The sequence below is a fragment of the Pseudogymnoascus destructans genome, assembly GCF_001641265.1.
Source record: "Pseudogymnoascus destructans isolate 20631-21 unplaced genomic scaffold scaffold_20, whole genome shotgun sequence".
Taxonomy (NCBI): domain Eukaryota; kingdom Fungi; phylum Ascomycota; class Leotiomycetes; order Thelebolales; family Thelebolaceae; genus Pseudogymnoascus; species Pseudogymnoascus destructans.
In genome coordinates this window covers 190,143-213,894 of record NW_020167539.1, presented here as the reverse complement: position 1 = coordinate 213,894, position 23,752 = coordinate 190,143, and the positions used below count along the sequence as shown (strand labels likewise).

At 46.1% G+C, this 23,752-nt stretch overlaps 6 protein-coding genes across 6 annotated transcripts; 3 read left to right on the top strand and 3 right to left on the bottom strand.

Moving 5' to 3' along the window:
* The first annotated feature begins 49 nt into the window (after positions 1–49).
* Positions 50–2,409, top strand: VC83_07383 (uncharacterized protein). Its single transcript, XM_024470956.1, has 7 exons — positions 50–215; positions 335–676; positions 728–869; positions 917–1,329; positions 1,383–1,513; positions 1,565–1,904; positions 2,017–2,409. Exons 2-7 carry the CDS (start codon positions 489–491, stop codon positions 2,177–2,179), a joined length of 1,377 nt encoding a protein of 458 aa, XP_024321344.1. The 5' UTR covers positions 50–215; positions 335–488; the 3' UTR covers positions 2,180–2,409.
* A 5,448-nt stretch (positions 2,410–7,857) lies between these two features.
* Positions 7,858–8,373, bottom strand: PLC1_7 (Phospholipase C; the record flags this gene model as incomplete). The annotated part of the gene is made up of 1 exon (XM_024470955.1): positions 7,858–8,373. The coding sequence occupies one exon, from the start codon at positions 8,371–8,373 to the stop codon at positions 7,858–7,860; it is 516 nt and encodes a 171-aa protein (XP_024321345.1).
* A 1,594-nt stretch (positions 8,374–9,967) lies between these two features.
* On the bottom strand, positions 9,968–11,696 carry VC83_07381 (uncharacterized protein). The gene is made up of 3 exons (XM_024470954.1): positions 11,177–11,696; positions 10,675–11,050; positions 9,968–10,610 (listed from the first exon to the last, which is right to left on the bottom strand). The coding sequence occupies exons 1-3, from the start codon at positions 11,612–11,614 to the stop codon at positions 10,033–10,035; spliced, it is 1,392 nt and encodes a 463-aa protein (XP_024321346.1). The 5' UTR covers positions 11,615–11,696; the 3' UTR covers positions 9,968–10,032.
* Positions 11,697–12,830: 1,134 nt separating this feature from the next.
* On the bottom strand, positions 12,831–14,592 carry VC83_07380 (uncharacterized protein). The gene is made up of 4 exons (XM_024470953.1): positions 14,411–14,592; positions 13,701–14,186; positions 13,175–13,651; positions 12,831–13,122 (listed from the first exon to the last, which is right to left on the bottom strand). Exons 2-4 carry the CDS (start codon positions 13,752–13,754, stop codon positions 12,979–12,981), a joined length of 675 nt encoding a protein of 224 aa, XP_024321347.1. The 5' UTR covers positions 13,755–14,186; positions 14,411–14,592; the 3' UTR covers positions 12,831–12,978.
* A 1,267-nt stretch (positions 14,593–15,859) lies between these two features.
* Positions 15,860–16,973, top strand: VC83_07379 (uncharacterized protein; the record flags this gene model as incomplete). The annotated part of the gene is made up of 5 exons (XM_024470952.1): positions 15,860–16,098; positions 16,148–16,278; positions 16,371–16,468; positions 16,520–16,659; positions 16,871–16,973. The coding sequence occupies 5 exons, from the start codon at positions 15,860–15,862 to the stop codon at positions 16,971–16,973; spliced, it is 711 nt and encodes a 236-aa protein (XP_024321464.1).
* Positions 16,974–21,054: 4,081 nt separating this feature from the next.
* On the top strand, positions 21,055–23,425 carry VC83_07378 (uncharacterized protein). The gene is made up of 3 exons (XM_024470951.1): positions 21,055–22,365; positions 22,422–22,883; positions 22,943–23,425. The coding sequence occupies exons 1-3, from the start codon at positions 21,197–21,199 to the stop codon at positions 23,349–23,351; spliced, it is 2,040 nt and encodes a 679-aa protein (XP_024321463.1). The 5' UTR covers positions 21,055–21,196; the 3' UTR covers positions 23,352–23,425.
* The last annotated feature ends 327 nt before the right edge of the window (positions 23,426–23,752 follow it).

Here is a 23,752-nt window from a genome sequence, read left to right as displayed (position 1 = left end):
TCTTGCCCTCTCGTCTCTGTCTCCATCTTCTTCTCTCCATCTTCTTCTCTCCATCTTCTTCTCTCCATCTTCTTCTCTCCATCTTCTTCTCTCCATCCACTTCTCCTTCTCCTTCTCCTTCTCCTCCTCCTTCTTCTATCTCTCCTCCCTCACCCTCCTCTCATTGCTTTCGTTGTTGTCCTCTATAGTTGTACACAAGTATAGTTGTACACAAGGTACCTAACTTCCCCCTCTGTCACCAATCTCTACCTCCCGCAATTGCACCGTCTTGGTCTCACCCCACTCCTCCAACTCCAACACCTGCCAGCCTTCCTCCAACTTACATCTGCAACAGTCATATACCTCGGAACCTTCAACCACCCCAAAGGCTCTCACCGTTCAACCAAGGCTTGTCAACCTTGGTGAGTGAACATCCAATCCAGATCCCTCCATCGACGAGAGGCTTGCAGCAAACACAACGACACACCGCAACGCCCACCGTCGTGGAAATGGCCCGCAAATCCTCGCCCTCACCCTCACCGTTCGGTGATAGCAATGCCATCAGCTCAGAGACCTCGTCGATAGCACCGCATTCGCGACACGGATCCGAAGGCGGAGGCACAACAACACGACACAGAGACTCGGGGGAGAAGGAGAAGGAGAAGCACCAGTTCCGGAGCTACAGGCTCATTGGCGAGTGAGTTTGCTGGAGAAATTGCTGGGTGTGGGCATTTACTGACTGGCGTAGATATGAACAGCCATGGATCAAGGACAAGCGGATGAAGAAGACGAGATATAACAACTTGATTGTGTACACTTTCATGATTATCGGCTTCGGTGTGGCTGGATATATCTGCTTCGCCGCAACGCAGAGCGTTCCCAAGCATGATGTGCGTATCCATGTGTCTTCTGGTAGACCCCGACTAACATCCAATAGTACTGTCTAATCCTCGACGAGGACTTCAAAACCCTTGACCCGAACGTCTGGAACCACGAAGTCCAAATTGACGGCTACGGCACCGGTTCCTTCGACTGGACGACCACGGACCCCAAGAACTCCTTCGTCGATGCCGAGGGCCTCCACATCGTCCCCACGCTCACCAACGAATCCACCCCCATCTCCAACGAGCAGATCTCCAACGGCTTCACCGTGAACCTCACCGCTGACGGCTCCTGCACATCCAATACCCCCTTCAACTGCGTCATCCACAGCAACAACGAGCTAGGCTACACAATCCCCCCCGTCCGCTCTGCACGTCTCAACACCAAGGGCAAGAAGACGATCAGGTACGGTAAGGTAGAGATCACTGCGAAGATGCCTCAGGGAGATTGGCTCTGGCCCGCGCTCTGGTAAGTCGAGATAAACACCTGACACTGGCGGTCCATCTCTAATAACCTCACAGGCTTGTTCCCCAAGACGATGTATACGGCGGCTGGCCTCGCAGCGGAGAAATTGACATCGCCGAAGTCCGCGGCAACAGCCCCAGCTACCCCCTCGGCGGCCGCGACACCTACACCAGCACAATCCACTGGGGTAAGCCACCCCTCCCCCCTCCCATCCCCACCCCCACTAACCTCCCCCCAGGCCCGACCACTGGACTCAACGCCTTCTGGCGCACCACCGCCGGCCGCCAAATCCGCCGCACCGATTTCTCCAAGAGCTTCCACACCTTCGGCTTCGAGTGGTCCGGCGACTACATGTACACCTACCTTGACAGCCGCCTTCAGCAGGTCCTCTACGTCGGGATGGCGGGGAAGGGGACGCCGAAGGATTTCTGGGATAGGGGTGAGTTTGGGGATGTGTTTGTGAATAATACGATGTTGCCGAATCCGTGGGCGGGGAGCAAGAATAGGGGGGCTCCGTTTGATCAGGAGTTTTATTTGGTTATGAATGTCGCGGTGGGGAGTCGGAATGGGTGGTTCCTGTAAGTTCTTACCTCTTGTTTATAATACTTTTTTTTTTTTTTTTTTTTTTTTTTTTTTTGGGGGGGGGGGGAGGATGGTGGTTTTGGGGGAATACGAGCTAACGAACAACAGCGACGGCGTAGGCGGTAAGCCATGGGTCGACGCATCCACCTACCTCGCTCCCGGCGCCTTCTACCAACGCATCAACGAGTGGCTCCCCACGTGGGGCGAGGGCAATGCGCGCGGTATGACGGTTAAGGCTGTTAAGATGTGGCAGGAGGGTGCTTGCAAATAATCTCTGCTCTCTGCACTCTTCAATTTGTTTTTTTCCGGTTTTCACGATGCTGGATGGGTGGGTGGAGTGCGGTGTGTATCAATTTTTATTTTACTTTCAGGGGGACTTTGTTTTTGTTTTTCGTTGAAGTCGCTCATTTTTTTTTGGGGGGGGGGATGAAAAACATCAAAGGCATATATAGACGGATTATGGATATGGGGTTTCGGATGAATCTGGGGCCGCGTTGGGAGTTGGGGGGGGTTATATAAGGGATATTTCGAGGGGGGGAAAGGGTCGTTTGGTTGGTGGGGTGGGGGGGGAGGAGGGAGTTATCTTAATGTTGATTTCTTGGCACGACAGTATGTACCGAATTGAAAATACCCGATATTTTCCGTTTTTATATGGACTGAAAAGGTTTTTATGGGAGTGGGATTGGGTGGTGGTATGTGTGGTGTCAAGTTGAGACTCCGGCGATGGAAAGGGGTTTGATAGGTGAGGAAGAAGAGGCGACTCTAATGAAGAGCATCGAACCCATCACCTACTCTCCATCCTCCCCCCCCCTTCGATCTCCTCCTCACCCAAAACCGAAAAAATATGTTGATGGACGCCCTACTTCAGGGTCGGGCGAACCTGGCACAATATGCAAACATGAATAATCAGGGTAAATGTGCTGTCGTGGAGATTATATTGCGGTGTTATGGAAATTTCATTGGTTTGTTGTGGAGATTATGTCACGCTTCTGGGATGGCATGGTGTCGCAAGCTGCCGCCGTCACTACTGCTTTCCCAGCGCCACCGCTTTCTTTTCCTACTCTCATGTTCGAGTAGACGATCCGTCCATGTTGGGAATCGGGCCGGAGGTCGGAGAAAACTCTGTGTTTGTGGTTCTAGAAAACAATCGTAAGGCCCCTATCAGTAAATGCCTTTTATCGACATATTGGAACATCTCGAACTGTCCTTCTCTCTATGGATAACTTCTCTGGCCATTATTGTGGTCTTGAACTCAATCCTCCGCCTCCAAATATTCGAATCTGCTGGCTTCCTCCTAATTCAACAAGTCAATTTCAACCTCTTGATCAAGGAATCATACAGTCATTCAAAGCTCATTATCATCGACAATGGCTCTTATTTATGTTACAATGTTTTGATTCCAACGCTGGAATGTCTACTTACAAAGCACAACAATATATAATTGCTTTCAAAAAAGCACACTTTTAACTACACCACTTGCTCTTTCAACACCAATTAATCCTCTAAATCTATCTGAATTATATGATAACATTACAAGAGCTGGAAATATACAAGATGCAATGGCATTACACAATTTCTTAAATCCAGATGAGGAAACACAAGCCCAGAATAATGATAGTGAGACACTAACAGAGGAGGAGGTATTACAAGATATTATATCAAGTCATTTAAGTCAATGTGATGATGCTCAAATGAAGAAGAAGAAGAAGCCTTAGAGCGGCCTGTACCTTCAATACAGGCTGCTCGACAGGCTGTTCAAATTCTAATTGAGTTTACAGAAAGTTGAGATGATATCTCAACAGCACAATTAAGAGCTATTGAGCGATATGATGCAGATTTGGAGGCATTGGATGTCAATGGCAGAGTTCAAAGCAATCTAGATAGTTGGATTATATAAGCATTCAGTTGTGCGATATATTCATTAAGGCGATATTAAATTGGTGACTAGATTCCATCATACTAACGGGACTCTACTGTAGCAAGTACCCACCTGAACACTGTCTCCACTCTCTACATTGTACTGTACTTCAATATTTCCCACTTCACTTCCACTTCAATTCAGTTCCGGGATATGCAAATATCTCTACGAGAGTGACCATAGATAACCTCCCTTCAGAGCTCATAGTCAACATTGCTAGGCACATCAGTAACATCATCAACAATGTTGAAGTTACTGCTGGGTGCGTTACTGGTGAGGACTTGCCCTGATACAACTCAAGCTCCCTCCTCCAGCTCGCTCTCTGCTCCCGCTACCTTCACAAAGTTGTCGAGCCTGTTCTTTACGAACGTTTTTATTACAGCCCAAAGACGTCTGCCAAGGGCTTTCAGCTGTTTCTATAATGAATACTTGCGAGGCCCGACCTAGGCAAATGGATGAGGGTTTTCCACATAGATGATACTGAAGCGCCTAATCTCGGTATGTTGACGGGTGGGCTTCTTGACTACCAGAAGTACTACCACTATTCTTATAAGACTCGTGTCAATGTCCGCCAGTTTACACCTGAAGAAATGAAAGCTATCCAAAAGAAAATTGCCGAGACAGGCATGACAGACGAGGAGTGTCATTGGTGGGCACTTGGAGTTGAGCAAGTGGATCTAAATGCTATGATCACGCTGGTATTTACCCTTACGCCAAACCTTGAAGTACTCGATATTGATATGTGGATTCGTGAGATGGGACCTCCACTTCTAACATCTATGCTGGCCTTAATAGGGTGACTACAAAGGGAGAGAGAGCTTGGTCACCCCCTCGCATTGTGGGGCCTAAAAAGAGTAGTTGTGGGGTCCTGCTATGATGAAAACATGACAGACATTCATGGTGCCGATGCGACCGACTATGGTCATGATATCATCCTTGATATCGTATCACTCCTAATGATATCTACAGTGGAAAGCCTGTGTGCAATTAACCAGATCGCAGTTGTACATGATGGTTCTCTCCTTGTTGAGACTGAGAAAGATTTGAAGCCGAGTCACAGGGCAATGATCTAGAGCTGGCTAATATGAAAGATCTCTCGCTGTCCTTTATCAAAATGCGTCCAAATGTCCTTTTTTGTCTTTTGGGTTGTTACCCCAATTTAAAGAGGCTCTACTACGAAGACCTATTGGATCATCCAGACGAACTCTCGGTACCCGCGGAATTTAAGCATGCCAATATAATGTCCACAATATGTCGCGTAAACCCACAGCTACAGGACTTGACTATCTTAATAGGGAATATCTCTGGAGTTCTTTAATTAACTCTTCAGTTGGCTCTTTGAACCTTTTCAAAAACCTCTGGCGCCTCGAGACTAATCGTCGTAACCAACTTTTCGCTTCGCTCAAGGTTGGAGGAAGCGATCCGCGCGCACGAGAAATGGAGGGGAAGCGAAGTACGCGCACAAGAAACGTGCGTCTGTTCACCGCTACTCTTCAACAAAACCATTTCCATAGCTGTACATAGTAATTTATATTGTAACCTGATGTAATTCATTTAATGGAAGGGACTCCTATATCAAATGCCCGTGAGTGGCTCGCAGAAAATCCTTCTGAGTCGAGGCGTGTTGCTAGTCGTATTTTCAAGGTCCCAGAATCAACTCTACGAGGAAGCATCAAGCGCCGTATTCAGAACCCACAGCAACGTAAAGGGGGGCAGAATAGGGTACTCTCTACTGCTCAGGCAGAGGCCCTTAAGAAATGGATCCTCGAGCAATATTACCTAGGGCTTGGAGCCAATAGGAATATGCTATTTACTGCAGTCTGCCAGCTCCGGAGCCCATTACCTCCACCGTCACAGAGCTGGCTTACTAAATATATTCAGAATCAGCTTCCGGAATTCCATTTTATCACTACAAAGCCTATTGCACAGCAGCGTACGAAAGCCCAAGACGAATCTAAGATTATTGAATGGTTTGAAAAATACTTCCAATTTATATGGGATCGCAATATATTACCGGAGTCAATTTGGAATATGGATGAAACGGGATTTAGGATTGGAATTCCTGGAGGTGAGAGAGTTATGGTACCACAGGCAGTAAAAGAACTCTATACTCCCAGCCCTGAGAATCGTACGTCTATTACAGTTATGGAGACAGTATCTGCAACAGGAAGAGTAATTCCACCTGTACTTATTGTACCGGGTAAAATCCATATGGATTCTAGGTACCCAGAAAATCTTAAAGGCAAAGAACTGATATTACTCTCCGATACTGGCTATTCGAATAGCCAGCTTGCCTTACGGTGGCTAGAGCACTTTGCAGTGCATACAGCTCCATATGCAAATGGGAATCCCAGAGTTCTACTCCTTGATTCTCATATAAGCCATACGAGCGATGATTTCATCATTACAGCAGACAAATATAACATCATCGTTTTCGCCTTTCCCTCACACCTTACACACATTTTACAGCCATTAGATGTGGGAATATTCCAGCCATATAAGCACTGGCACCGAGAGGCTGTGCTCTATGCCATACGGAATATGGACGTTACATATGACCTACCCTCATTTATGAGAGATCTCACCAAAATCCGGGAACAGACTTTTAAGGAGTCTACAATACTCTCAGCTTTCCGGAAAGCTGGAATCTGGCCAATAAGCTGTAATACAGCCCTCACGAAGCTACGTACATACTCGCAGCCTACTACCCAGCCTACAGAAGAGCCTACGCCTACCTTACCAATACGGCCTATTACCCCTAAACCCTCCACTTTTCGGGGGGTTGAAGAGGGGCTACAGCACTGGAAAGACCGGGTTCCGGAGGCCTTTAGTAGCCCCTCACGTACGAGCTATACGAACTGGCTTACTGGGGCTGAAGAGGTTATGGCGGTAGGCCGGCTCCAAGAACTTGACCTACGGGTGGCTCGGCGGCAGGTGGAGGAGTCGAAGAAGCGGGCGAGCCGAAGCCGGGCCCGGCTTCAGAACGGAGGTGAGCTCGTAGCTGCCGAAGCCCACGAGCTTCGGGCCCAGAAAGCCGAGCTTCGGGCCCAGAAGCTCACAGCCAAAGAAGCCCGGGAGGCTCGCCAGGCTAGAAACTAGGCCCAGAAGCAGCTCCACCAGGCTGGAATTAAGGCCCGGAAAGAAGAGCGTTTCCGGAAGAAGAGCCTGGCTACTCTTCAGGGATTAGGCCTCCCAATTCCTCCAGAATTAGAGGTTCCAATTCCTGATCCAGAAACCCTCGAAAGTGAGGGCGAATATGAGAATGGGAGTGGAAATGGGAGCGGGAATGGGAGTGATCATGGGAATGAGGAAATGATAATTTTTTAAAATGGTGAAATTTTGTACCTTTACATACAATTTACTATAGGGAGGTACTTAGGACTACAATTTTTCTCGTGCGCGCACTTCGCTTCCCCTCCATTTCTCGTGCGCGCGGATCGCTTCCTCCAACCTTGAGCGAAGCGAAAAGTTGGTTACGACGATTAACTGGGCAACTTTTACCAGTGAAGTAAATAGTGCAAAATACCATATACGATATTTTTTCAACCCTACACTGCACTGGATTGTTTAAGAATTCAGTGCACTGCACGGTATATGGTATTGCACTGTATTTGAGCAATATCGTTTTATAATATCATATCACACAGCATGTAAGGAGCCGCATGTTCTAAGCATAAAACTAACCAAATTGAGTAAGGTTGAGGCTCAAGATCGTCTCACTGACCAAAACAAAATGAAGCTATTTGCAGCTACCTTATAATATAGCTAAGCTACATCATTGACTGATTTAATGCCATTTCTGTTGCCTAGCTGCGTGAATGAAGTAAAGGTAGAGGTCAAAAGAAAACTCCACAGAACCGTTTTAAGCTTGAATTTCATGCATACTATCTATTGCTTATAATATCAGGTATAATTTTAGAAGGCCCCTGTCTCCAATTATAGCTGTATCTAAGGTAAGCCCAACGTCGTCAACCCAAGCCACTTTGTGAGTCTTCGACCAGGACTTTATGAACTCAATTGCCTCAATTATATCAATCCCTAACCTGTTCCTGCGATCTTAAGGGTGATTTTTGTATCAGAGAAGAGGCGTTCTGGCTCAGCAGACATCGCAGGAATTGACAAAAGATCGAAAGGTTTGGATAGAGTGTTTGTTGTGTATCCTTAAGCCACCACTTTCGTACATCCTTGACCTTAATTCTTGGGGCCGATATATAGTTCTGATACTCATCAAATAGAGTAGGAAGTGCGACATCCTCTTGTTCGTCTTCCCATGCAAGGAACGAGTTCTTCATTGGTGGCTTTTCAACTAAGGACTTGGCCGACGACTCAACCGACTTAGCGACTGGTGCGTAATGAGACTTCCAGAGACCTTCTACAGTAGTCTTATTACTCTCAATCCACTCAGGATGCTCCTCCCAGGCGGTATCAAAGTAGTGCCACTTTCGATGAGGACTAAGGACAATAGCTGCAACATAAGCAGATGAACGCTCTGTAAGAGTGTAATATGCGTCGAGTTTCGCCCATCCAGCATCAACACAAGGCGCCATAAAAGCGTCATCTGCATATTCGATTCATGCAGCCTCAAATTTACTAAGAAAGAAGTCCATTATTGGTAGCGTTTGATCAATTGTATGTGTGTGACCTTCTGTAGCCTTAGTTGCATCAGCGAATGATTTGAGGAAGTTGCAAAGTTTTTTCAGCTCAGCCCAGTCTTGCTCTGAAACTATAAACTGTTAGAGTTGTCCTCTTAATAGGATGTGTAAGATACGTGAATCAAGCTTAAGGTCCTTCTCCTTTGAGCAATAGTAATCAATTTGATCTGCGCTTGCAGATCAAATTGATTACTATTGCTCAATTGGAGGAAGACTGGCCCTCTTGGCAAGCTTCACAACATCGTTGTCTTTATCCGATGTAGTCCACAATGCATACAGAGGTTTAAAGAGATCAGTAAGAAGAAGGGACTTCTTCACGACAATGATACAAGATGGAACTCAAAGTACTATATGAGTGCACGGTATAAAAATACCATGCAGGCAATATGATATTGAATATGATATCGTCTTATTTACGGCCACACTATTTACTTCACTGACTTTTACTGGTTGGCATGATACGAATGAGTTGGCGAGGGTCCTCTCATTAAACCAGACTATTATGAATGCCATCCCATAAAGCCTCGAATTATTGTGTATTTTGGGCAAACCATATGATGGCGTACCTTTTATTGAGAACGATAGACATTATGGTCTTGCATTGACTGTGATATTTATGCTTCTCGCCCAGAAACATCGCTTCCAAGTACTTAAAGTTTTGGGAAACGATGTTTCTGGGCGGAAGCTCTGCCAATTATCCGGGGGGACCATATCTAACAACATACATCACGGATTCATAAAAGAAGAGTGCCTAATGGTTTTGGGTCAATGTCAACAGGCAGGCGTAGAGTTGATTTTGAAACCTTAGTTGCTATGTCTAAGATATATTCACTGCAGCGTGATGGATTGTGGGAAGAGAATAACGTCAGGTGGCAACAACGTGGAACATATTATGCATTATCCATGATGGTCATGGGAGAATTTGCAACGAGAAAGAGTGCGAGTTAAAGACTTCGAGGTCACACGAATCAGGAGAGATAAGCGACACGGATGGAAACTACATAAATGGAAGAAGCACAGGGGCGGAAGTTACACGCGGGTAGTAACACGATTTGGAGGCAGAAGGCACATAGATGAGTAATGTGGCTTGGAGAGAGAGGAGACATAGATAGCCTGCGAGTCTAGTCATTTATTTACAGCTCGACTAAATTACATACAGGATTACTTTATAGGTGGAGGGCTTTCCCAGATTAAATAAGGTAATTGACTTCGTGTTGCGAGATATCATTTGTGGCAATTTGATCAAATTTTACTGATTGCTGTTTGATTTGGTTTGATAAAAGTCTAGTTGAATATATTTAGGAATGATCGAAATTGTTATTAAGTATTATTTTAACTAGGGATATATACCGAGGTGAGAATAGTTGAATATTACTTTTATAAGCGAGCAGGAAACGAAAGTGTGAAGGATGCGTAGATCATGAGGAATATAAGTAGATGATTTAAATATAAATATCAGGTTTGGATAAACCAACCAACCAGCCATGGTCACTAATCCAACTACATATATCTACTCGACAGCATTTCCACAGACTATCCTTGGTGCTTATTACACTATTTGTTTGGTGTCGTTGCCACCCAAAACTGAGCCATATAGGAGTTCTTCGTTAATATCCTCGGATTCAATCCATACCTCGCCTCTTTCCCCCTCACTGTTTTCCCGGGCAGTGTAATCTCTCCCCAGTGCTCATTGGTCTGTATAAACTTGAATTCCATAGTCTCTAGAACATCAATGATCTCGTCTAGGGATAATTCAACAAACGGTCGAGACCCATAAAGTAAGGGGCCAAGGTTTATCCACACGCCACCTGGTTTCAGCAGGTCTCGAATATTTTCAAAATAGTGTAATAGGTTGCGTGCTGTGTCGATGAAGAACAATGTTACTATAACGTCGAACTTGTCGTGGCGCTTAAACTCAGTAGTAAAGTCGCCTTCAACATGGATTAGGCTATTTGGAGACGCGATGAGATCAGGAAAATGGGCTTCTCGCTGAAGTTCTTCGGTAGTAGGCTGATGTGACCAGCTATCAACATAAGGATATAAAGATCCCCCCTTGACTTGTTTGAGGCTCGCGATGTAGCGGTAAGCTAGGTTCATGTATGTTGACCACTCATTGCTTATTACATGAAAACCTTGGAACAATCTATTAGAGACAACTATCATTACGCTTTCTGAAAACAAATTTCTTAGACTCACCTCCTAAGTCGGCGACTTCATGCGAAAGTCTCCCCAAGCCTGACCCGGGGATCAGTGCCCTGACGGTACTGTTCTGCCGTTCTGGGAACAGATCAAGAAGCGTTCCTAAGATTTGGGGAAACACCGCCCGTCTTTCATCTATTCCATCGTCCGCCCAATCACGTACAATATGTTTCAAGGCCTGCGAAACACTAGTATGATCAGATGATTCACCACTCTTATCCAGCTCCTTGGAAAAAGCCGACACCTCTGAAGGTTTAATGCCATAATATTCCATGGCGTGATTTGCAATTTTCACAGCTAGTTCTGCGTTTTGTTGGATTGCGCTCGAGGCGTCCTGGAACTTTTTTTGATAACCTGCGACCCTATCTACTGTCTAAACATGGGAGGTGTATTAGCTCTGTTCGTAATAACGAGTTGATGAAAGGCATTCAGATGGTAGAATAATAATAACAAGGTGACCTAATTCGAGAGGAAAGAATAATAGTAGACGGATGCGTACTTGTTTCTGCCAATGGGTTAGTTTTCTGTATGACTCTCTCTTCCGCTGGATGCCTGTCTCTGCAATCTTTCCAAAACGCTGAAATCCATCGATTGCTGACAATAGCCTATATCTCAAATTTCCCTTCTTTGCAGGCTTTTGCAGCTTTTTAAACAGAAGGGCTTTCTCGTTGTCGATTTCATCTATTCGATTACGGCGCTGGAGGTCGAGTTCTTCTTCCACGACATTAAAGCCCTTAACGATTGTTGTTGTCCGTATTTCGAGTATCCACTGGGGTTGGACGACAGGAAACTCTTCAGAGTGAATAGGATCATCGGAATGGGCGTTTGCAACGCAAGTTTCTGTAAATATACTGAGGAATAGGCCTAATATTAGGACAAAAGTCGGGGCTTTGAGTGCATTAAGAATCTGGACTTCAGAGCGCGCTTGCCACCACATATTCGTCGTCAACACTGTTCAGCTGCTGGTAATGGCCTTCGGTAGGGACTCTAGAAGTAAGAGATTCAAAATAAAAACAGCGCTACAATGAGTTGAAATTATACATTTTTGAAGATGGGCAGGAACTCTAATCTCGCTTAGACCCCCACGATATCCACCAAGGTTGTGCTAAATTTTGGGTACCTTACCAGCGCACAGGCTATTTCCAGTACGGTATGGCTGCAGTAGGGTCGCCGTCGCCAAGGAAATTGTGGTCGCACTACGGCCAACCACGCCAGCCACAGTCGCACGACGGTCGCGCGGCCAAAACGGTAGCAAGTTTGTCGACCGTTCATGTTTATGACCGTAGTTAGTATGTAGGCCGTAGTATAACAGCGTTTTTGGACTTACTGTGATGAAGCCGGCGACGGTTTGGCCGCCATGTCCGTATTCCCCCCCGAAACGGTGATCTCGGCGAAGCCATCATAGCTGCCAGTGACAGAACCATGCCTGATGACTGTCGTGCTATGGTCGGCGAGCCCGCCGACAGTAACAAACGGTAGCAATACTGCCATGCCATTGCATCCGTTGTCGGTGGGAGTGAGTGTCATCAGCGGGGGGCTGGGGTGCTCGTGAGGCTCCAATTCCTGGAGATATTAATTGTGGCAGGGTCGTGAAGATTGAGGCCATCGTGGAACGCTCTGGATCTTACATGTTCGTAGGATTCTAAGACCCCAGAGCGTTTCAGTAAAGCCATTTCTTGCCGGAAGAAATGAAGGAGAGGGAGGAGAGATATGACGCTGCGTAGCCCAAGGCCTCATAAACAGGCGTTTCAGTAAAGCCATTTCTTGTCGGAAGGAAGGAGACGGAGGAGAGATATGACGCCGCATAGCCCAAGGCCGTGTAGTCCAAGGCCACGTAGTCCAAGACCTCAATTGTAACCAGGAGAGCTGACTTCAAGCAATGATGCCAGGACAGGTAGATCGGGGGCGTTTCAAAGACCACAAAGACAGCAATAGCTTCCACGGGAGAAATGAAGCTTGGGTATGGGACTGTTGCAAGGCTCTCAGATGTTGAGGCTATCCAAAGATCGATGGTGAGACATAGCACCCTTCTTCAAAGTTAGAACAGAAGACAAAACAATAGGCAAAGGGTATATCAATAGGGAGCTCAAATATCACCGAAAGGGGGTTCAAGTTTCATTCAAGGCAGTTTTATTTGTATGTAGATCTAGCTACAGCCAAGCAAATATAAAAGCCTCAATCCGTTGACCCAGGATCACCAAGCACAGCCAGCTCAACAGCCATCCCAAAAGAAGCCCCCAATTTCAAGCCAAATCGTAATGCGTATATGTCGTTGATGTGATGCAAGCCAGAAAATCCACATCAGTGTCGCCTCTTCTGGCGATGCTTGCTGCCAGTGCCACGAGAGGCAGTCTTTGTTGCCGTCGATGTCTGCGCATGAGGCAGAACAGATGTTGGGGCAGGTGGTGGTGCTTCTGTTTCAGCGGAGGCAGCAGTTGGTAGAACCTGTGGAAGTATGTGTCAGTATTTAGAAACAGATAGCAAAAAAATTCCTTACCGTAGAATCAACTGGAGGTGGCGCTACATCTGAAGCAAAGAAACATTCCACACCCACAGCCAAATCTGATGTCTTCGGGACCATCTTCTCGCGGTTTGCTGACGTTTTCAAACCTGTCAGTTTGAACTCTGCACGAGAGAGGCCGTCAAAGTGCTCACTCAACGGGAAACGCATCATCATCTTCATAAAGGCGCGCTGCGAACGCGGATCTTCAACGACCCGGTCCTTTGAATTCTCCCAGTCCACAAGGAGTTTGCCATGACCACAGAAATGAGCGTACAGCTCCCGGCAGTAGTACTGCCCAAGCTGTGCAGTTTTGTCGAAGTCGAGATACCCGTCTACAAAGAAAAACACTTCGAAGAAATTATCCTTTGTAAATCTCTTCCGGAAGACCTCAACGAGGGCCTTCAGCGATGTGCATCCGTTTAGTAATTCATCAGCTGCTGCGTCTGCGGCAAGGACAGTTCGAACATGGCCCTGAAATGTTAGCTATGCCCTTTTGCACATACAGAATGGAGAAACTTACTGTAACCCGCCGGATCAACTTGCTTTTCCAATCCTTGGTCTTGTTCATGATCATACCCCGTGCAATTCCGAGCGCCTTCGACTATGGTTGCGTGTCTGGGAGAAGTTCTGCGAGTATCCGATCTTTTGCTCCTTCTACATCGTGACGCATGAAACTGAGCACCATTATGCGTGTTTCCAAGTCCAGCCGTTCAGTGATCTCATCCCAGAAGTCCTCTGGCTCCCTTCCGCGCAGCATCTCATGATCTCCTTCAAGCTCATCCAGTACTTCTGCATATCGGCGGGAGATGGCTTTGCGCATTGGTCCTTCCTGAAAATCGTCATGGTAGGTCATGGTGCGCTTGCGTTTCTTTCCGGTATCAAGTGATGCTTTCCGGGCAGCAGCCCGAAAATTCGCCGAGTGGAGGCCAGGAGGGGAGTTGTTGCTCTGGCTGGAGCGGCGTTCATCGTAACGTTCATTGCGGCGATATTGGTCACGAAGCTGTGGCTAAAAACACTTAGTAAAAGATTAATAAGATAATAAGAAACTTACATCCAAGTTCTCATCATCTATGAATATGGAACTCTGGTCCTCAAAGTCAGAAAACGGAGACGGGGACATGGTAGAAACAACAGAAATGTTGGGAGAATTGTATGAAACATAAAATATGTACTCTGCCGCAGTAAAAGAATGAATTGTAGAGATAGTAGATGAAAAGAAACCTATCTTACATCATAATTTTGAAGCCTGTTTGGATTGGTAGAGTTTGAAAAGAGAATGGCCAAAGTGAAGCAAGAACATGGTCACCGGCCAAATAAGGTCACATGACCTAGCACTCATAACTAGGCTGCGCACTGGGTACTCACGAGTCGAGTAGTAGAATTTTTACTCACCCAGCTGAGTTACTCACTCATGTCCCGAGTATTGTTGAATGAGGATTACTCACTTGCTGAGTACCTAGTATGGGTCTTGGCAACTCAGTTATATCACGTGTTTGATTAGCCATTACTTATGTTAAAAACGGGGCGCGACTTCATTGATCAAGACGCCATAACTCCATAACTCCATAACTCCATTCCCATATTGTTGATGTCCTATTCCACACTATAACCTTTGGCCTTTAGGTACCAGGTTACCAGAAGGTTGCCAGAACTCAATTCCTGGGTGAGACACATTTCCATCGATTAAGCCCACAGCTCCATGATTAAAACATCATATCCCGCAAACGCCGAACCAATATCATATCCTTTGCCTGAATTGTCACTCTCTTCGCATAAATAGCGAGAAGGTTTATCACTATAACTGTTAGTATGTCCCTGTCACTATGTTTAAACATCATACTCTCAAATTCTCGAATGAGGAAGCATTCAGCAGCTTCCTGAAGAGCTAGGATAGCAGATTGCTGGAAGCGAAGATTGGACTTGAAGTCTTCTGCAATTTCCCTAACAAGACGTTGGAATGGGAGCTTTGGGATAATTAGGCTAGTATTGAGTTGCTGTCTTCTGATATCGCGGAGAGCCTTGGTGCCTATATGTTTATTAGAGAGTTCTGGTAATCCTCTGGTAATCCTCTGGTAATCCTCTTACCAGACTTTGCGCGGCGCGTGGCCTTCTGAGCATGATTGTTGCTAGCTTGAGATGAGCGAACTGGAGCTTTTCTTGCTGTGCCCACGGCCTTTTCCTTTCCCTTTCCACCAAGCCCAGAGCCAGCTCGTAATCCAAGTGGCATCCTTGGTGCTGTGCCACTAGTTGATCTCCTAGCAGTTTGCTTGGTACGAGCCATTTGCTAATATCAAGGTGAGTTAGTGAAGTAAACACAAGACAAAGAAGTAGATCAAAAGATATGTGTACTTACAGTGAGTTTGTAGGAAGAATATTGCAGAAGAAGAGTATAGAAAAGAGGTAGAGGTTGAAAGGTATGTGTTTTATATGAAGGTGCATGTTGTGGTGTTGCTTTTGGAACAATAATTCTTTGTAGGTGAATATTCCTTCACGAATATTTTTATTTGCAACTTTAAAATAACCACGACCTTAGAACCACCTTCCTTGGTTACTCCCTCCAATCTACACATTCTTCTTCCCTTTTGCGCCTTCACCTCTTCACTAGGACTTCAAGTAAGTTTATTATCTTGATTCTATAGCCAGAACTTCTGGCGATCTTCTGCTAATCACGTGTTTAGTATGGCGAAACGCAAGGCACCTGAAGAACTCTCCACTAATGTGAATACTATCAAAGCTCACCACCGCGTCTCCAACCTTACTGAATATGAGAAGGCTGTTCACTTAGCACTCAAGGCTGACCATGCTGATCTGAGCTACTACTTAAAGAAGTTATATAAGTCTGCAAAGTATATCGCTGCCTCTACTGAAGACAAGACATGTCTACAGAATGAATTGAAGGTTGAGCGTATTCGTGTTCGGTAAGTTCCTACTGGTAATCTCTGGTAGCCTCAATCTAACTATAAACAGGACTGAGAAGGGTACCCATGCATCTTGCATTGCGAATCAGAAAGTCAAGAATATTAGCGCCTCTTCTTCTCCACAAGCCCCACCATCTACTCCGCCCAAACAACTTCTGTCTGAGCTTGCTGCATTTGAGGGTATCTCAAGTATTCCAATCGATGACAATCATAACAGCGAATGGGAGGATACTGAGGTTGAAGACGATTTGGAGTTGGAGCTTATGTTACAGCGCGAGATATTTTAAATGACGAGGCTGTTCTACCAGATGAGCTTTCCGATGAAGAGATCACTAGCACCCAGGCTCTCTTAACTCAAGCGCACATTGATGTATGCTACCTCATAATCTGGTAATCTTCTGGTGATACTAATAGTTGATAGGCCCATGAAGAGTCCAATTTCCGCAAGTGGCAACATTTCTGGGATAGCTGTATCCACTCATATACGAGAAAGGCTGGAAAGCTGAGAAAGAAGCCTGAGCGTCTCTTTGAGTATATGCCGTGGATTGATGTAGAGGAAGGGTACGTCTCTGATCATCCTAGCAATCTTCTGGCAATACTAATTGTTTATTATAGCACTTTTCACGAGGTTATCCCACCACATAAATATTTCTGTTTGTACGAGCAGGCAGTTTGGAAAGTGGGCCTAATTACCAGGACCTGTGCAGTGGTACCCAAAGTCTTACAATCTTGTCGACAATGGATGGTTGCAAATATCCACTCATAGTTCTAGCTTCAAAGAGGCGTTCTTACTTGTCTACTCTAAGAAGTTTGATAAGGAAAAGTGGGCTAAGGTATCAGCTGCACAGGATATGTTGTTCCTGGAGCTAGAGTAGAGGAGAACTTGAGTTGCTAAAGTTATAGCGCTGGAGTACCTTTCGCGTTGGAAAACCAGGTATTTAAGTACTTCATCGTAGCCAGACTTCTGGTAACCTTCTGATAATCGAGCAATTTGCCAAATGCCATCTCAATACTCAGAGTTGTTTGATTCTGACAGTATTCTCAGACTCTTTTCCGTCTTCTCAACGACTATCCTCATTAAATCAAGTCTGTAAGGACACAGGGCACCCAGCTCACAGTAATAGCATATGAGAGTGCGAGTCAGAGGCTAAACGGATGCTATCCTATAGGTCTACTACGAAGGATACAAAAAAGATGAAGAGAGGAACCCCCGTTGGGTCAATCTTCTTAAGTACCCGAAACGGGTCCGACTCAGCTAACCTGCCTTAACTCTTATCATGTGACCGTAACCTGCCCGACTCAGATCCTTTCCATCACTGAGGGACAGGCATCCTTACAAAGTCCCTGCAGGCCTTGAATACATTGGCAAGTTAAACCAATTCGTCAAATGGACTAAGGATACACACGATATATTCATTGAGTGGTGGAAGCTATCACGATGGTATGAACAACACTCAGATCATACTACAAAACTCCTTATGAAGATTGCATGGGATTCAACCAACTGGAGTTCTCAATACTGGAGAAGTTATCACCAAGGAGCAGACCGGCTTTCTGGAGAACCATGTGTTATTTGTACTTATTGTTCGAAGGCCCTTACGCATCCTGCAATCAAGTCTGCTGGCCCAAAGTCTATGGCAACACATCTTGCATCAGACATTTGCAAAAAGAAGTCACAGATGGGAAGGATAGTCTCTATCAAATGCGAATCAATCAAATGCAACCTCAACAAGTAAGGATTACCAGATTATTACCAGAATTATGTAGGTTAATACCTATAATAAGATCATATTCTCACACAAGAGACATTTTATGAACAAGTTCTATACACAGTTTTCTTGACTCATAGCTCGTTCCGCTCAGTCGAGGATCCTCATCAAGACCCTATAAATACTTTAGGTATTAGTAGGTCTGGCCGGCCTCATCAAGCAAGGTGGAGGGATGTTCTTAAGCATATATAATAGATAATAGCGTTCTAATAATCTTCTGATAATCATGGTACTTAGATAGAGGAATATACATGATTCGTTCTCACAGCTTACTAGAGATGGCGAGAGTGATGCTAATAGATGTAATACTTTAACTTAACCATAAAACAGTATTAATCGTATGAGGGACTGTTCACATGATGCATAAATCTTACACGTGATAGCCGAGTACTCACCGGGTTTTTACAGAGTAACTGAGTATTGACCTCACTCACCGAGTCGAGTAAAAGGTTCAGCTACTCACCCAGCTGAGTAACCCACTGAGCGAGTGAGCCGAGTATTGAGCGAGTAGTGCGCAGCCTACTCATAACTCTCATGCTCTCAACTTCATCACAGAGTTCATCCTAGATTCCTTCCAACCAGGAATCCAGGCGCCAAAAAGGTAAGTCAAGCTCAGATAGTGATATAGGAGACATATTAACTATTTGGAATAGAGTTCATATGTCCATATACCTCAAGGGCAACTCCAGAACCAAAAAGGAATCGCCCAAAGCGCAAACAGCACACCGCAGTATCAGAAATATTCTCTGTCATCACCGAGCGCTCGGTGAATCATTGCCTCAAGATTTCAAAGTACCTCTTCGAAAACCCTTTCAGCACTTTCTTCTATCTCCTCCCCAAGGTGACTCTGTGAATCATCACAGATATCACCAAGGTTCACACCGTGGACGGGAGCGACGTCTCGTCAACTCTCCTCAACTCTGCGCATAAAGTTGAATGGAGGCACAAAGTTAAAGCCTGCCCTGTGCTCAAGCAAAGTGCTATCTCCAGCCTTTGTGTACAAATCCCCCGACAATCCCTGTGTTAGAAACGAAGCCAGGAAAACTTCCCTGAGGTAAGACCCCCAGCTATGAAACTCAACCGACTATGGCACACAGAAAGCTGACATGAAGCCCTCCTTAGGTCTCTACAGCTCGACAGATGATCATATGCTTGACCTGCCTGTGTCTGGAATCTTGATATATCTCCATATTTGCCCTGAGAACTGCCGCTGTCTCCAAAGGTACGTGTAGCCTCAGAAATATCCCCCTGCTACAGACACAATAAAGCTGACATATACACCTCTGTATAGCCTCAACTTCGACAGTCAAGCATACTATCCCCTAGAATATGCAGAATCAGCAAGGCTCTCCCAGGATCATCCCAGCATCTGCTGCATGCACCAGTCAATCCGAAGCCGCTGCAGCAACAGGTGTGGCCTTGCCATCTGACAGTCCCAGCTTGTTAGCTCAAATAAATCAATTTAATTAAGCTTGGATTTATTGATTTATTCCATGAACATTTGCCATCTCCAGTCGGGCTGAAATCCAGATCATGTCCTGGTGCTGCCATTCAAAATCAAGGAAAAGTGACAAGTTGACCTCGGGCGGACGCTCAAATCCACAAGTTTGAGTTCTACAACCTCACCGGCCATAGCTCAACCATAGGAGGATATCTTGGTTTGAAATGCCTCGCCATTCATCCCGGCGGATGAGGCGTGGGAATCTGATGCAGCAACTGTATCGGATCCCTATTCCCCGGGCTGCTCTCCGGCAGCAAGATGACAGAAATAGAAATGTTACTTTTAATCATACGCACCAAGTTCTCAGTGCAGATGATATAAGTGATTCATTCTATGGTGATAGGGATATGAGTGGGTGGGAAGATCATTCTGATGCTGATGATGATGGCAACAGTGTTTTCGGAGAAGCGCCTTTGCCCCCTGCAAATATCCAGCAGGTTGCAGAACAGATTGCCCAGGGTTTATTAAACCTTGATGAGTCAATGGAACCAGCTGATGACGAATTTGACAATCCTGATTCATACAGTGTCGAGCTCCCAGTAGAAGACTCAGTTCCGGACGAAGACTTCCTCCCAATTGGAGATGCCCCTCCCGACGATGACCCTGGGTTGGAAATGCCGCCTCCAGCCCGCCCTGAGACAGAAACGCTCCCCCGCAACTTCACCGCACTTTCCGAAGAGTTTATCCAGCCTCAAGATGACGGATCAGAACCAGTTGGACACAAGCAAGCATCAAATTGCATTACCGACTTTGAAATGTATACGGCAATGTGGTGCGAGAAGTACTCTATCCCAGGTGATGCCTACGCTGGTCTCCTTGAGGGATACAAACTCGTTAAATCAATAGAGAATCTCATGGATCTTCCAAAGGATGTGAGAACCCTCAAGAAGAGACTCATTTCACAACTGCCGCTCATCTCACAACGGCACAAGCTCATAGATGTCAATCAGGAGAAGTTGCGCACAATGTCTCCCGCAGAGAGGTCACAGGCAGCACAGAAGAGGAGAGCCGACATGCATTGGGTAGATCTGTCGTCTTTGGTGACAAGACTCTTGTCTTCGAAAGACTTCGTTGGGGGGCTACATTCTGGATTCGGGGCGTTTGCAGATGCACCAACAGAAATGTGGGAATCGGAGGCCTGGCTGTGCTCCATACGCACAACTTCGGGAGCCACAATCAGGTACGAAGATGGGAGTCCAATATTGTGCTCTGATTTCGTGCGGTATCGTGGAGAGAGGTTTGGCCAGCATATTGGCAGGGTGTTTGCAATTGGAATTGATCGCCGGGCCTGTGCAGCAACGAAAGATGAAGTCCTTGTCCAGATCCAGCCAGTATATACACGAGGAAGCTTACCACCCACCATGAAAGATGCAATTAATGGGCTAGAAACTCCTTTATCACGGTCAGAGAAACTTCTTTATGAAGACAGCTTCGAATATATCTCGCCAAAGAATATTGTGTCCCGTGTCGAGATCTCCATGGATTACATATTTGAAGGCCCAGTTGCACTTGACAATGCATACGTCTTTAACGACAAGACCCATATCCGTCGCATCCTGAATATGGCAAGAAAGGACATTCGCCCAGCAGCCCAATCACGCCCACATATCGCAGAGTTGGAAATTGAGGCATACGGCAGGGCTTGGATTGTTGACGCCTTCCGGGACACTTTTATATCGCTGCCAATGATCATCTTCATGGATGCATTTGGATTGTTCAGGAACCGGTATCGTTCCATGATGGGCATATATATGACAACACCTGCGCAATGCCTACGAGACCGAATGAAACGATCAAACAACTTTGTTCTTAGCCGCATGGTGCAAAGATGGACGATGTGATATCATGCCTTACTGATATCCCGAAGCTTGACAAAGGTATGATTCTCCGAATCAATGGGGAGAATAGGTTTGTCATAGCGCCAGTGTTGTGCTTCACAGGTGACATGCCACAACAAAATGAAAATAGTGGCATCCTACGACCAAATGCAGGAAAGGGTTGCCGGTCATGCCTTGCGTCAATAGCACAGAAAGGAGATCTGGACTTTGACACAGTAGCACTTGGACGATACCATTACAGCCAGAAACAGATCAGAGAATACGGAGATACCTTACCGCCAACAGCGAAAAAGAAGTATTTTCAAGAATGGGGGATGCATGAAAATGAGCCCGCCATATTCAAGCTGACTCCGGCCTTGGATATAATCCAGACGAGGCCGGGAGATCCATGTCATTCAGAGTACAACGGTCAGGCAAAGCAGAGCCACAACCTCCTCATGAGAGCAATACTCTCAAAACCCGGGATGAGACGGTATTTCCAAGAGTTTGTCCAGTTCCCAGCACCAACTGGATGGAGCACGCGACAATCCCCCCTCAATCACCTCCAGTCTTGGTCCCTCTCAGAGGCGGGAATGGCCTCAGTCCTAACACCCCTTATCATGTCTCGTATGAAGCTCAGCGAAAATGATATTACGCTGAACTTCTTTGCTGCAATGAGGGGCAAGTTCCGGGAAGACACAAAGACCATGAAACTCACGATTCCAGAGATATTAGTGCATTGTTTTGCCATGATGGCAAAATCAAACGCCATCACTTGTGCACGGAAGATCAGCGAGCACCATCGTCAGGATGCAAGGCGCATCATTCTCCGGGGTCGACAGCTCTACACTCGGTTGTGCACATGTGCTTCTGTCGCTGAGCGGATGAGTAAATCCAAGGGCAGCAACAATAGCCAGGCCTCGTCCCATGCTCCATCTATGGTCTCAGCTGACTTTGAAGCGGCAATCGAGGCCATTGGCGTGGGAGTTGATGCTGTTGTTAGTGAGTTTGAATGGGCAACACAGATGAACTCCCTGAAACCAGGGACAAGCAAATCGAAGGAGTTCAGCAGCTGGGGATCTCGCCCGAATGTGCACCAGGGTTTGCATATTGATGAGATCATCAACCGTTATGGGACAAGTTTTGCTTGTAATGTCCTACATGGAGAGGATAAACACAGGTATGCTCAACCATCTTCTCTCTGTGGTTTTGATTTTCTTTCTAACTACAAAACAGAATGTTCAAGCATTGGGCCCAATATTTGAATGGCCGCAGTGTTGAGAAGGTGCTGATGCGGAGAGAGTGCATTAATCTCACGCTGCGCCTCCTCTTAAATGGCGCCTTTGAGTATGACGAGCCTGTACTTTCGACGCAGATGTGGAATCTACACAAGACATGTCCCATACTGACCAACCACCTTCTCCCGTCATCCGAGAAGTGGGACATTGTCGAGGAAGCCTCCATCAATGTCCTCCAGCCCGACAGCTCGCACATCTCGCCGAAAGCCACCCTATGCGTCCGCCGGGAGGATGTGGAGAAAGAGTTGGATTTGCCTTTGTGGCCAGAGCAGCTCCAGGAGGGGCTTCCATTCGTGCAAAAACTACGAGAAGCATACCGTGTAGATTATGAAGATCCTCATATTACAAGTCTTGGGAGCCGCCCATTGCAGTACTTCTCCCGGTTCAGTTTCATCGATCCGTAAGTTCAAGCTTTCATTTCCTTTCTATCAAGCACTGTAGTATCTAACATATATCCAGTAGCACACGCCACAGAGTAACTTTTAAAGCAGGGAATTGCTTTACCGTCCGGGGAAAGAGCATTTGCCGGTTCGAAGTTGGCTTCGTTCACGAAAAGATTCAAGGCGAGGCAAGGCTGTTTGCAATTGTGTCAGATATCAAAGAATGTGGGACAGAGGACCCTGTTCTTCAACTCCCTCAAATGAGGGTTGTCCACAACAGCCAGGGAATCGTAGGACTTCCAGGGATTGGAAGTAACCCGGTGTTCATAGTCAGTATTAATCAAGAAAGAAAGCAAGCCGCCTCAGTATATTCTAAGGGGCCACTGAGTGTGGATCAAACAGTACGCCGAGGTGAGGTAGATCTTGGCCTTCGAGGCTCATCGGCAGCAACGCTGGTGCACTGCTGGTGGGACGTGGGAGTAATGTGAGCGGCAGAACTTCAGGATCCAGGCGCTGGAATGGCACAGATATCAATTGAAATGTAAAGCAGTATAGAGAGAATAAAATAAAATTCCATTTCCATTTGAAATGATAACTTTGAGGTTCTATATTGGGCAATTCGGAGCTCTCTGGGCTGAAGCTGGGATCCTTCCATTTTGGGCCAGAATCGCACAAATCGCTCGCTTCCATACCTGTACTGAGTTCACCACTTCTTCACCTTCACCCATACTTCTATGTTTTGGATACTGTATTTCTACAGCTATTGTTTCCTTTCTACATGATTATCGACTTCACCTTTAGATAGGTGAGCTATCTAAATTGCTTTGAGGTAAGTTTGCTGCTCTGTTTCTGATGCACCCAGCACAACACAGGAAACCCCGCCAAAACC

Bases quoted from the DNA above. Each gene is read 5' to 3' on its own strand.
- VC83_07380 (XM_024470953.1), bottom strand. From the start codon at position 13,754: ATGATCATGAACAAGACCAAGGATTGGAAAAGCAAGTTGATCCGGCGG. The intron at 13,652-13,700 runs GTAAGTTTCTCC...CTAACATTTCAG, and splicing joins AGTTGATCCGGCGGGTTACA to GGCCATGTTCGAACTGTCCT. The intron at 13,123-13,174 runs GTAAGGAATTTT...ATACTTCCACAG, and splicing joins CACCTCCAGTTGATTCTACG to GTTCTACCAACTGCTGCCTC.
- VC83_07378 (XM_024470951.1), top strand. From the start codon at position 21,197: ATGGACGATGTGATATCATGCCTTACTGATATCCCGAAGCTTGACAAA. The intron at 22,366-22,421 runs GTATGCTCAACC...ACTACAAAACAG, and splicing joins CATGGAGAGGATAAACACAG to AATGTTCAAGCATTGGGCCC. The intron at 22,884-22,942 runs GTAAGTTCAAGC...ACATATATCCAG, and splicing joins CGGTTCAGTTTCATCGATCC to TAGCACACGCCACAGAGTAA.
- VC83_07383 (XM_024470956.1), top strand. From the start codon at position 489: ATGGCCCGCAAATCCTCGCCCTCACCCTCACCGTTCGGTGATAGCAAT. The intron at 677-727 runs GTGAGTTTGCTG...TGACTGGCGTAG, and splicing joins AGCTACAGGCTCATTGGCGA to ATATGAACAGCCATGGATCA. The intron at 1,905-2,016 runs GTAAGTTCTTAC...AACGAACAACAG, and splicing joins AGTCGGAATGGGTGGTTCCT to CGACGGCGTAGGCGGTAAGC.
- VC83_07381 (XM_024470954.1), bottom strand. From the start codon at position 11,614: ATGTGGTGGCAAGCGCGCTCTGAAGTCCAGATTCTTAATGCACTCAAA. The intron at 11,051-11,176 runs GTACGCATCCGT...TCCCATGTTTAG, and splicing joins TAACCCATTGGCAGAAACAA to ACAGTAGATAGGGTCGCAGG. The intron at 10,611-10,674 runs GTGAGTCTAAGA...GATTGTTCCAAG, and splicing joins TGAAGTCGCCGACTTAGGAG to GTTTTCATGTAATAAGCAAT.